The sequence below is a fragment of the Copadichromis virginalis genome, linkage group LG14 (genome assembly GCF_057382275.1).
Source record: "Copadichromis virginalis isolate Kocher_CV1m ecotype Utaka linkage group LG14, C_Virginalis_male_GT1.1, whole genome shotgun sequence".
Lineage (NCBI taxonomy): Eukaryota > Metazoa > Chordata > Actinopteri > Cichliformes > Cichlidae > Copadichromis > Copadichromis virginalis.
In genome coordinates this window covers 33,668,886-33,682,140 of record NC_140631.1, presented here as the reverse complement: position 1 = coordinate 33,682,140, position 13,255 = coordinate 33,668,886, and the positions used below count along the sequence as shown (strand labels likewise).

The window sequence follows — 13,255 nt, the reverse complement described above, 5'->3', positions numbered from 1 at the left end:
GCTGGTGTTTTGCACCTCTGGTATTCTTGCCAATTCCTTTCTGTGTCCCGCTCATGTATTGACCCATGTGCCTGTTCATCTTAGCCGATATGATGCCTGACAGGAGCTTCCATGTAGTACTGAGGCAGGTTATTGGTCGGTAGTTGGAGGGGACCGGTCCCTTCTTGGGGTCCTTGGGGATCAGGACCGTCCACCCTTCAGTTAGCCATTCCGGGTGTCTCTCGTTAACTAGCAGCTGGTTCATTTGTGCTGCCAGACGCTCGTGGAGTGCAGTCAGCTTCTTCAGCCAGTAGGCGTGAACCATGTCGGGCCCTGGTGCTGTCCAACTCTTCATACTGGAGACCCTTTCTTGGATATCTGCCACTGTGATGGTTACTGGACCCTGTTCAGGGAGGTCGCTGTGGTCTGCCCTCAGATCCTCTAGCCACTGAGCATTGCCGTTATGGGTTGCATCCTTCTCCCATATGCTCTTCCAGTATTGCTCCGTCTCCAGCCTTGGTGGTGCTGTTCTCTTATTGTTCCCTTGCCACTGAGAGTACACCTTTGCTGGTTCTGTGGAGAACAGCTGGTTTATTCTCCTGCCTTCTATCTCTCTGGTGTACCTCCTCAAGCGGCTGGCCAAGGCTGTGAGTCTTTGCTTGGCAGTTTCCAAGGCCTCAGGTATGGACAGCTTGCTGTATTTCTTAGGCACCTTATTTGTCGCACCTTTCTGCAACTCTGTTAGTTGGCTAACCTCCCTCCGTGCTACTTTGATCTTGCCCTCTAGCCTCCTTCTCCATGGAGGGTACTGCCCCTTGTGGCTGTTCAACTTGTAGCCAAGCATCTCACTGATCACTGCTGCCGTATTGTAGATCAGCTTGTTAGTGTCGGTAATCGTGGTTGTAGGTATTGCCCATAGTGCTGCATTAACATCATCTAGCAGACCTTCTGAGGGTACTTCACGTAATCTTGGTAACCGGCTACGGGGGATCCAGGTTTCAAGCTTGGCCATGATCCTATTTTTCAGGTCAGTTCCTCTCGCACTCAACGATCCTTCTCCTATCGCACTTGGGGCTATGTACCCAATCTCGGGTGGGGGTGATGATATCTCCCCCCTGACCTGGCGTCCTGACTCCTCCTTGCCGTAGCATTTGTGTTGTACCTCGTCAATCTCTAGCTGTGAGAGCAGTCCCTTCTTTCGAATGTTGGAACACTGAGCTACTAGTTGTTTCGCCGTCATTGTGGATGTTGGGTATCGAAGAATCCATAGGTCCCTCATCCTATTCATGTAGCCCCTTCCGCCGGGGTTACTTGCGTAGTAGCATTCCAACAACGCCCTGTTTTCGTCCCTTGCCCACCGATGCCTTCTTGTTCCAGTAGCCCACTTTTCGTCAGGGTGCCCTGGTTCCTCAACACCTGACGCGGACCTTGTTGATCCGGGCGACGTCCGAGCCGGCATGCCTTCATATTTATCTGTCTCGCTCATGTCTGCGGTAGGCTTGCTTAGCATAGGGGGTCTAGCCTTAGGACCCTTACTGGATACAGACGCCCCAGGCAGGAATCGAACTTGCGATCCTCTGTTCCAAAGGCGTGTAGTTTAACCACTACGCTATATATATATATATATATATATATATATATATATATATATATATATATATATATATATATATATATATATATACACACACACACACACACACACACACACACACACACACACACACACACACACACACACGTGTGTGTGTGTGTGTGTGTGTGTGTGTGTGTATATATGTCGGGCCGGCGGCCGAGTTCACTACCAGGCTTCATGTGAACTTCAAATTATTAAAGAGGACTACTGGTCCTAACCAGTCCAATGAGGATCAAGTGGATAACTAAATGCATTTTTAAATGTTGCAAAGCCACAATCTACTCATAAAACACTCACCATGAACTCCTGCACCAAGATGTTGCAATTGTCTTTCACACAGATGCGGAGCACTTTGATGAGACTCCCTTTGAGCATTAATGTCATCCTAAAGTATTATAACAAAGAAAACAGAGATTTGTGAACTTTTCAGTAGCACAGAAGAAAATGATCCCAGACAAAAACTCTTGACTTTTTAAACCAGTCAACATGCAACACCAGCATCTACAAAGCAATATCAAAAGTTCCTGTTTGACATCAGCTTTATGGATATATAGTTTCCAGAACATTTATTTTTAAAAAAAGATAAATTTTTCTCAGTGGGTCAGTAAATGCGTGACGAAAATTATGGCATCCTTTTAGTGGAATCATTACTCACAGGTAATAGTTGACTGTTTCAATGGATGTAGCATAAAAATCTTTTACTGACCTAATGCAATACATATACACTGTAGTTAAAGAATTTTAAAGTTCTTACTGTCATCATGGCAGCTACATCCTTTAGCTTTGTGCCCTGTTCCCCCGATCACTTTGCAAACACGTTCAGCAGACTGTCAGAGAGAAACTCAGCTCCGTCAGAAACCTTGACTGTAAAGGCATGGTTGGGATGCACTGGAATGCTGCATTTTATCTGAAATGACATAAAATTATTTTGAAATAACAGCAGGCACTGTGCTTGGTTAATCAGTAATGTTTTGTTGAATAAAAACTGTGTTTCCAGATCTTATGGGATTAAAAAAAAATCCAAAGATGTTTGTTTCTGATTTGCAACCCAACAACCCACAAGTTACAACCTCATTTCAGTTCAAGTGTGCATTAATGCGAGTCCAGTAATTACCTTTCTGGCAATACATACAGGTATAAGTTAAACCTATGGCAGATTTTGGATTTCTCAGTTGTATTAATAGGGTGAGTATGCATGCACCTAATAATTATAAAAAACCTATTATAATTAAGTTACAGAAACGAAAATAGAATATACTTTCTTACCATAACACCTTGAACCCACAATCCATCAGCTGACTCCTGGTGAAATGCAGAATAGAGGTCGTCTCTCAATGTGCAGCAAAAAAAACAAAAACAAAAGGACAGCGGGTGAGGGCAGGAGGGGTAGGGATGTAAGCTAGCATAATGCCGCTGATGATATTAGCTAAAGCTGTTCAATGTTCAAAATCTCACTAACACCACGGTGCAGTAAGTACACAATGTAACTGAAGAGTCAGTTGGCAAATCTATTCACACAGAAAACCAAATTATGTTATGAGCGCCTCGTAATTAGGTTTAATGTGATATTACGGCTCTTGTGCCAAAGACAAATTCAAATGAAAAAGCGCCAATTCTTTGACAACAGATAAAACAGCAAATAAGCTAACGGCTCTTTTTTAGCATGTTACATGGCGACACTCTAGACGTTTAACTACATTTGGCTGAAATATGGTAAAAATTAATTTAAAAAATCAAGACATACCAAAACCGTAGAGTTTGCTGCTCGACTTGACTGAGATGGATGCCTTTTTGAACCACGATCCAAAGCCCGCGAGATGAAATCACGCGTGGTTTCACGAGATTTAACGTTGCTATCTTATTGACTTACTTCACCTGAACATGATATTGTGGCGTGTTGGGGGAGCGGCTAGTTCTCTCCCATCTCTAGTTCTCATCCCATGCCTTGGGACGTGTGCTGCTGTTTGGATGTTCTTGTTTTGTTGTTTATGGTTACACTACTTTTAACTGTTATCCTGAATGTTGTGTTTGTACTGTGGTTCAAAGGCACTTACAGTTGTTGTTTTATAGAATGAATGCAACCATGGGTGAGTTCTGTTATGCTGTTGATGACCCTCGAAGCACAGTGTAGCATCAGTGTGTGTTGTAATAAAGAGCTCCCCCTACCAGCTTGGGGTTGAATAACAATCTCTCTCTTTGAGCTTCTTTGTAAAGTTTCCTCTGCATGCCACATTGGTGTCAGAAGTGGGATTCCAAGAGCATGGCCACTATGCTGAAAGAAGAAGAGGAGCTGAGGAAGATTGAGGAGCTTATCACTCACCTGGAAGCAGTGAATGGAGCACAATCGAAGAAGCGGGGAGATCCCCGGGCAGCAGCAAGCCAGCCAGGGGAAGACCTGTGGGGCTTACCAGATGGAGCCTCACATCCCCGCCCACTGGGGAGCTGTCGGAGCCGTCAAGGCATGCTGCAGGCTCCAAGACCACGAGCGACCAGCCAGCCTTCACTCATGGTGATGCCTGGGAGCAGCACACCCTCATTGTTGGCAGCCGAGGGGGACAACGCCAACTGTCTCCAGGACCAAGTGCAGCCGCCGCTGCCATCAGGGGCTCCTGTCCGGGGGAGCATGAAGCTGCCACGCTATAATGGGGAGGCACCTCCAGAGACCTACCTTATCCAGGTACAGCTGGCTGCTCAGCTAAACGGTTGGTCAACAGAGGAGACAGCTGTCCAAGTTGCCCTCGCCTTGGAAGGCAGGGCCCTGCAGATCCTCACAGATCTTCAGCCAGAAGAGCGTTTAAGTTGGCCTGCTGTTGCCAGAGCAATGCAGAGCAGGTTTGGCCTCCGTACACATGCAGATGATGCCCGAGATAAACTTGCTAACCGCCCACGGAGACAAGAGGAGAGTCTGGGTGCCTATGCTGCTGACCTACGTCTTTATGCACGTAGAGGGTACCCTGCTTTTGATGCTGCAGCACAAGAAGAGCTTGCTCTCCAGGCTTTCGTCCGGGGTCTCCAGCCAAAAAGACTACAAGAGCACATCCGTCTGCATGCACCAGAAACCCTGGCGGCAGCTCTAACTGAGGCCGAAAGAGTGGAGCATGTGCTCAGCCCAGGTGCATGCAGCCCTGGCACAAGTCACCGAGTGCGCTAAACGGACTACGAAAGGAGCAACCAGGAGGAGGAGGCCCTCCAAACCACCATCACACCACCCTGGCGATCTCGGCGAGGGAATAGACAAGCAGGAGGCCAATCCAGGGGCAACTGCCATCGGTGCGGAGAACCAGGCCACATCGCACGCTACTGTCCAGCACCAAGCCCATGAAGCCTGGCACCCCAGCTGCCGTTAAACTAAGGCGGGGTGGCACAATGGAGGAACTGCCACCCCTACCACTCTGTCCTCCGAATCACACTTGCGGGTTGGCCGGCTGGGCCAGACACGGGGACTGTATCTGGACTGTGACCTTGCCGGCACCACCTGTAGAGCCCTGGTAGACACTGGATCCACGCTTTCCTTGGTACAGGCCGGAGTCCTCCCTGGTACTGACGGCCCAAGACCGCAGGGTTGGCAGCCTACTCAGCTCCACATCACCACAGTCACAGGGGAGCGTGCCAAAGTTAAGGGGGAAAGATCCCTCCCGGTGACTGTTGCTAACTGCACTGTGGACCACCAGTTCTGGCTAGCCAGCATCCAGGACCAATGCATCATTGGCCTGGACCTGCTAGCCAAATGGGAGGCCACAGTGGACGTGTCCCGAGCAATCCTTTACCTGGGCACGGAGGCTGTGAAGCTCCACACCACAACGGAAGTCCCGCTGCCTGCCTCCACCTTTTCAGCCAGCGTCAGGAAGCCTGAGGACCTGTCGCCGCTGGCGGGGGAAGGGGCCTCCCCTTCACCAGCAGTACCGCAACTGTCTGCAGAGACCAAGCAAGCTGTCGAGGACCTATACCAGAGGAGCTGCGAGGGTCTCCAGGCTGATCAGCGACGGCAGCTGCGAGAGATACTCGACTTGTTTGCCGACATCTTTGCAGCCAAGGATGAGGACTGCATGCAAACCAGCCTGGTACAACACGACATTGACACTGGGGCTGCACGGCCCATCCGCCTCCGCCCTCGTCGCCTTCCCCTTGCCAAGCGTACCGCAGCAGAGCAGAAGATCAGGGAAATGGCAGAGGCGGGCATCATCGAACCCTCAAACAGCCCCTGGGCAGCCCCGGCTGTACTGGTTCGGAAAAAGGATGGTACCTGGCGGTTTTGTGTCGACTATCGTCTACTCAACAGCATCACACGCAAGGACTCCTACCCATTGCCCCGGATTGACGATGCCCTCGACGACATTGCTGGGTCCTGCTGGTTCAGTTCCCTCGATTTGCGCAGTGGCTACTGGCAGGTGGAGCTGACGCCAGAGGCCCACCCAAAGACTGCTTTCTCCATTGGCCAGGGACTGTGGCAGTTTAAGGTGATGCCCTTCGGCCTCTGCAATGCCCCAGCCACATTCGAGCGCCTAATGGAGAGGGTTCTGGCTGACATCCCCCGCGACCGCTGTGTGGTCTACCTGGATGACCTCCTCGTCCACGCGACAGACTTCGAGAAAGCCTTGGCTAACCTGACTGCTGTTTTCCACGCTATCCGCCAGGCTGGCCTTCGCCCCCACCCCAAAAAGTGCCATCTCTTCCGAAAGGAGACGACCTTCTTGGGTCACGTTGTGAGCGGAGCAGGGGTTTCCACTGACCCTGCGAAGGTGGCCGCTGTGAAAGACTGGCCCATTCCGGGCAACATTGCTGAGTTGCGGAGTTTCCTTGGCCTGGCATCATACTACCGGCGTTTCGTCAAGGACTTTGCTACCATTGCAAGCCCCCTGCACTGGCTCACACAGAAGGGCCGGGAGTTCCATTGGAGTGAGGACAGTGCCGTGGCATTTGATCGGCTCCGATCTGCACTGGTTGAGGCACCGGTGCTAGCCTACCCAGACCTGCAGCTCCCTTTTGTCGTGGACACCGATGCCAGCAACACAGGGGTGGGGGCTGTACTGTCGCAGGAAGGCCCTGAGGGGGAGCGGGTCATCTCCTACTACAGCCATTCCCTCAGCAGACCGGAGAGGAACTATTGTGTCACCCGTCGAGAGCTGCTGGCCATCATCCTGGGTCTCCGCCATTTCAGACCCTACCTCTACGGGAAGAAGTTCCTCCTGCGCACAGACCATGCGTCCCTCACTTGGCTGCTCAGCTTTAAAGAACCGGAGGGACAGCTAGCCCGGTGGTTGGAAACGTTGCAAGATTACCACTTTGAGGTTCGTCACCGGGTGGGACGTCTCCACACCAATGCAGATGCCCTCTCCCGACGCCCTTGTGAGGAAAAACAGTGCAGGTACTGCCAACGCTTGGAGGACCGGGAGGGCATGACTTCAGTGATCGCGTCACCACAGGGCGGCCCTGAGAATGACTCTGTTCCAGGTGGGCATTGTAGCAGACTTCAGGTCCAGTCCGCCGCGGGGGATACTTAGGGTCTGGAGGCCATGGATCCCCAACAGCTGCAACACAACCAGAACCAGGACCCTGCCCTTTCCCAGGTTCAGTGTTGGATTGGAGCCGGTCAGAGACCATCATGGCCAGAGGTATCTGCACTGGACCTCGAGACCAAGGCTCTCTACTCCCAATGGGCCAACCTCACAAACCGAAACGGCCTCCTCTATCGCCGCTGGCAGGCTCCCGGGGGTCACCGTGAGGTCTTCCAGCTCGTGGTACCTCAACAGTTGCGGTCCAGGGTGCTCCAGCTGGTTCATGGTGCAGCGGGGGCAGGACACTTTGGAGTTACCAAGACTCTGCGGCGACTCCGGTCTCGGTTCTACTGGCCCGGGTGTCGCCAGGACGTAGAGCTCCATGTCCATCGGTGCAATGCCTGCACGGCTCAGAAAGGGCCTTCCCAACGCTCTCATGCCCCCTTGCAGCAGTATCAGGTGGGGGCTCCCATGGAGCGGGTTGGTGTGGACATCCTGGGACCCTTCCCCACCACTGACCAGGGGAACCGCTACGTCCTGGTTGCCATGGACTACTTCACTAAGTGGCCTAAGGCCTATGCAGTCCCTGACCAGAGTGCTGTTACCACTGCTGAGCGTCTGGTCAACGAGATGTTCTGCCGGTTCGGGGTACCAGAGGAACTGCACAGCGACCAGGGCCGGAATTTTGAGGCTGCGGTGTTCAAGGAGGTCTGTCAGCGGCTGGGTATCAGGAAGACCCGGACGACGCCACTGCACCCCCAAAGCGATGGGTTGGTGGAACGCTTCAACCGCACCCTGGCCACCCAGCTTGCTATCCTGACCTCCCACCAGCAGCGTGACTGGGATAAAAACCTTCCCCTGGTCCTAATGGCCTACCGCTCTGCAGTCCAGGAGTCTACTAAGTGCACTCCAGCGGCCTTGATGTTTGGTCATGAGCTTCGTACCCCAGTGGACTTGGTGTTTGGATCTCCCCCCGGGCCGGAAGTGTGCGGGGACCCCGGGTTGGACTACCTCCACAAACTCCTCGCCCGGCTCCGAGAGGTGCATCAGTTGACCAGGCAGGCTCTCCGAGATGCAGGTTCCCGGCAGAAGCGAGCTTATGATACCCGCTGCAAGGGGGAAGGACTTTCGCCCGGTCAGCATGTGGGTCTACAGCCCGGAGAGGAAGAAAGGACTTTCTCCCAAACTGATGAGCCAGTGGGTTGGACCCTGCACTGTTCTTGAGAGGCTGTCCGACGTGGTCTACAGGGTGCGGCTGGTCAAACGGAACAGGGTGGTCGTACTCCATCGCGATCGCCTGGCACCCTATCAGCCCTTGAGTCCATCCAGGGAGACGTCAGGGTCCCAGCTTCAACCACAGGCCCCCAACCTGGCCTCGGAGGCAGCTGGGGGACCCACGGAACGTCCTCAACGAAGCCGTCGCCTTCCCCAACACCTCAGAGACTTTGCTATGGACATGCCGGTTGCTGGGTACAGCTAACCACTCAGGTGGGGGCTGTGTGGCGTGTTGGGGGAGCGGCTAGTTCTCTCCCATCATGCCTTGGGACGTGTGCTGCTGTTTGGATGTTCTTGTTTTGTTGTTTATGGTTACACTACTTTTAACTGTTATCCTGAATGTTGTGTTTGTACTGTGGTTCAAAGGCACTTACAGTTGTTGTTTTATAGAATGAATGCAACCATGGGTGAGTTCTGTTATGCTGTTGATGACCCTCGAAGCCCAGTGTAGCATCAGTGTGTGTTGTAATAAAGAGCTCCCCCTACCAGCTTGGGGTTGAATAACAATCTCTCTCTTTGAGCTTCTTTGTAAAGTTTCCTCTGCATGCCACAATATTAACAATTTAATACACCCTTTCTGCATATCATGTAGCTTTTACACTATATAGTTACATTTAACTTTAAAACATGAGGCAATTGTGTTAAATACATGCAAGATGCTTACATAAATCCAAGAGATGGCCAGTCCCTTTTTTTCAGTGTATAGCGCCCTCCTCCAGGCAGTCCTCTGCCACCTCCATCTTCTAAACTTTGGCTTGTGACTTCGGACCCATTTTGCAACTATTAATATGTTCCACCCCCACTCACCAAGCGCCGCATCCCACTTCTGACACCAAAATGTAGGTAATGGTAATGTGAAGGTAATGTGAATGGGACCAGATGGGAAAAAACTGCCAGTTGTTTTTCAAAGCTTTGAATATATTGTAACGATAGTTAAAGGTTATTTTACAGTGATAGGTTGGTTATCTCTGCACACTGTTGTTATTTCTTTAAGATACATGTTTGGTTGTACTGCAGGAAAAAGTACGGTGGCTGGGAAGTGCAAAGCGCAACAAATTAAAAAATGGCAACAAATTAAAAATCCACAACAAATTAAAAAACCGCAACAAATTAAAAATCCTTGACGGAAAGGGATTGTCTGAAATACCGGAAGTGGAGAGTGATGTCACGAGAGGGGGCGTGGTCAGGATTTTTGGTTGAGGCGCCATGTTTCTGGGCTGAACAAAGCGCTAGCGAAAGAGGAGCGAAAGTACACGGATAACACCAGCTATGGTTCGTACTTGCTGTGCGGTCGGTTGTAAAGTTAGATCGCACGACCGGCAAGGGAATAAGGTTGAAAATGGTTTATCTTTTCATTCTTTCCCCACCTGGAAGCAACATGAGGCAGCTCATGTATCGGATGTTACCAAAAGAAGGCGTCTAGTCTGGATAGCAGCTGTGAGACCAGCTGATATCCAGTTCTCTTCCATCTCCAAATATCTGTTGGTGTGCTCCAGACATTTTCATTCCGGTAAGTTATAGATATGTTCATATCACTCTTTATCGGTCTTTTAAGGCTGACATCACTAGCCGTGTCTTGGCTCAAACTCCCAAGAGCACCTGCAGGTCCATAAATCACACGATCATTGTGGCATCACTGAGTGTTGAAAAACTATCTAAAGTCTTTCATCTGTAATAAAATGATCAGCGTTCTGCTCTACCATGTGTAACAATTGAGTTTATCATCCAGGCATCCATGAAAACGAAATTAGCAGGAAGTTAGCTCGCTAGATTCCATCTAAATACAATATAGCATGTCCTAACTGAGGGATTTTGGAAACAAATTCAAACGTACAGCTCTGCTATCACTTCCAACATAAATGAAGACAGAAAACTAAACAGCAGTGACGTTTGTAGGGTACTGAAGTTTGGCTAGCTGGTGTAAAACAATGTGCTACGTGACCGTTAGCGACACAGCTATGTTAGCATAATATAAACACTAACTTTTTCCACTTGATAAAAGTTATCGTGAGGATTCTCGGTGGTCAGGAACAAATATAATCTCATGGCAGGATGCTGTGAACGGACCAAACTTCAGCCAGGAGAACAACTGAGATAATCCATCCACAAGAATGAATAGGATTAGTCATTCATATACTGCTGCATAGGCTGGGCTGTAGCTACATCTTACAGTTTTTTACAGACGCTAGGACACATTTCTCAATACTTAGGTCACGTTTGCAAAACTCCTCACACAGTGAGCACAACAGAAGTCTATGTGGGCTAAACTGAGGACCAGTTATCATTGTTTTGGCACAAAATGCATTCAATGACTACATCTCTCAAATTTCATGAATTATCTTCTCACTCAGACACAACAACTGCCAAAAATCTTTGTACGTACAGGACATTTTGCATGTGCTTACATACTGTTTTCAAAACTGTTAAACTTATGGCCAAAACAATAACACAATGCAAAACTTGAAAAGACAGCAAAATCCAACAGCAATATTTTATTGAAACATATTCTAAATCTAAAAATGCAGTTTAACCAGCCACAGCTGATTCCCATTGTAGATGAACCTCTACACAGGTGTTACTCCTATTTATTCTATTTATCCCCTTTGTATATTTTATTTATATTTGTGTGTGTGTGTGTGTGTGTGTGTGTGTGTGTATATGTATGTATATATATATATATATATATATATATATAACAATTCTGTAACTGTAACTTCGGTCGTTGCTGTGCTTTTTGGAAGTCGAATTTCCCAGAGGAACCCACCCGAGGGATTAATAAAGGTCTATCTTATCTTATCTTACTCCTTCAATTCCATTACAAAAGGAGACAACTGCTGAATAGGTTTGTTTTGTGACGTAAACATGGACCCAGCCAGAAATGGAGAAGTGGCTGCAGAGTGGCTGGGAGGGGGCGAGGAATATGTATGCGTGGTGGAAGAAGAATAAGAGGAAGATCAAGAGCTGTAGTCTCAGATGAGATCAGAGCTACTGTAATTGATCATGTAGTAAATCATGGTCACTCAATGAGAGAGGCTGGTCAGAGAGTGCAGCCAAATCTGCAACGCTCTACAGTGGCATCTATTGTTAGAGTTTTCCGGCAAACCAACAGGTAACTTGTATTCTGCAGGGGCATTTGCACATTTCAGAAGTAAATAAGCTTTTGTGTAATTGTTGTTGCATTCCTACTTAGGACTCAACGGTTACCTCACACAGGAGGGAGAGGACGGATGTTCACTGATGTGCAGGAAACTGCCATTGTTGATATGGTCATCAGAAACAATGGGATAAAACTCACTGAAATTAGACAAAGAGTCTTGGCAGACAACGTTACCTTCGCAAATATTCACAGTGTAAGCGTAACAACAATTTCTAGAGTCCTGAAAAAACATCAGGTCAGGATGAAGCAGTTGTACACTGTGCCTTTTGAGAGGAACTCTGAACATGTCAAGCAACTCAGGAACCAGTATGTCCAGGTAAGATCAGAATAAAATACAGATCTGTTTTTGAACAAAACCAAACACACACAAAGACAATTATACAAATGTACTACTGTAACAGCTTATGTTGCCTTGTGGATTTATGTTAGAGAGTCATGGAGATTGAAGGCAGGCAAACGCACCACATTTTCATCTTTGTGGATGAGGCAGGTTTCAACTTGGCCAAAGCACGTCAACGAGGGAGGAATGTGATTGGGAAGAGAGCCACAGTGAATGTCCCGGGCCAGAGGGGTGCCAACATCACAATGTGCGCAGCAATATCCACTGATGGACTGCTGTTACACAGACCACTGATTGGGCCATACAACACTGAACGGCTCCTTGCGTTCCTGCATGATCTCTATGGAAGGGTTGTGCTAGGTGAGGAAAGGGATGCGGAGAGAAGGAATCAGCCAACATTTATAATTGTATGGGACAATGTGGCATTTCATCACTCCCGTGCAGTCACCGAGTGGTTTGCAGCCCATCCCAGAATGGAGTCTCTTTTCCTCCCACCTTACTCTCCATTCCTCAACCTCATAGAGGAATTCTTTTCCTCATGGCGGTGGAAGGTTTACGACCATCATCCACATGATCAAATGTCCCTCCTGGATGCAATGAATGCTGGATGCCTGGAGATATCAGCAGAAGATTGCCAGGGATGGATCAGGCATGCCAGGAGATTCTTTCCTAGGTGTATTGCCCTAGATGACATTAGATGTGATGTGGATGAGAACCTGTGGCCAAATGGAGAAGACCGGGTTGATTAGCATTGCTATTGTATGTGCATCAGTGGATGGTGTGTATATAAATACTTGTATTTTGGGATTTCTTAGTGCAAAAAATAAAAATACATAAACAAATATTAACGAATTCTGCATGATGTCTGATTCATTCCAGTAACATATATTGAAATTATAAACAGAGATGTGTCCTTGTTTTACACAAGAAAACACTGTGTAATGCTACATGTTGTTAATGTTTTTTAGGTCATTGTTTTGTGGGTGACAAAGTGTGTTTGTCGGCTGTCAACCTTTGCTAGTGTTCTGGAAGAATGAGTTTATTTGAGACCTGAATAGTGTTTTGGTAGTTGTAGTGCATTTTGAATGTGAAATGAACTGCTTTGCCAAGCTGACGGTCAGTTAGAAGGATTGTGTGAAGAGTTTTGCAAAAGTGACCTAAGTACTGAGAAATGTGTCCTAGCGTCTGTAAAAAACTGTAAGGTTTTAAAAACTGAGCTTTCAAATGATTAGTGGTGATAGAAGCAGTGGGAGGCCAACAGTGATCACTTACTGTTTTTAGGAGTTTTTTGAGATTAAATAGAAGACAATAAAAAACATTAAACATGTTAACAACACAAAACCCATATTAAACGCAGACTACTTTAGGCCTGG

At 48.4% G+C, this 13,255-nt stretch overlaps 1 protein-coding gene and 1 long non-coding RNA gene across 2 annotated transcripts; one reads left to right on the top strand and one right to left on the bottom strand.

Moving 5' to 3' along the window:
* Positions 1-1,844: 1,844 nt before the first annotated feature.
* LOC146694393 (uncharacterized) lies at positions 1,845-3,067 on the bottom strand. The gene is made up of 3 exons (XR_014923887.1): positions 2,882-3,067; positions 2,370-2,522; positions 1,845-2,000 (listed from the first exon to the last, which is right to left on the bottom strand). It is a non-coding gene; the product is annotated as an uncharacterized LOC146694393 (long non-coding RNA).
* An 8,108-nt stretch (positions 3,068-11,175) lies between these two features.
* LOC146694392 (uncharacterized) lies at positions 11,176-12,922 on the top strand. Its single transcript, XM_085478873.1, has 3 exons — positions 11,176-11,494; positions 11,576-11,858; positions 11,972-12,922. Exons 1-3 carry the CDS (start codon positions 11,310-11,312, stop codon positions 12,629-12,631), a joined length of 1,128 nt encoding a protein of 375 aa, XP_085334999.1. The 5' UTR covers positions 11,176-11,309; the 3' UTR covers positions 12,632-12,922.
* The last annotated feature ends 333 nt before the right edge of the window (positions 12,923-13,255 follow it).

Bases quoted from the DNA above. Each gene is read 5' to 3' on its own strand.
- LOC146694392 (XM_085478873.1), top strand. From the start codon at position 11,310: ATGCGTGGTGGAAGAAGAATAAGAGGAAGATCAAGAGCTGTAGTCTCA. The intron at 11,495-11,575 runs GTAACTTGTATT...ATTCCTACTTAG, and splicing joins GTTTTCCGGCAAACCAACAG to GACTCAACGGTTACCTCACA. The intron at 11,859-11,971 runs GTAAGATCAGAA...GATTTATGTTAG, and splicing joins TCAGGAACCAGTATGTCCAG to AGAGTCATGGAGATTGAAGG.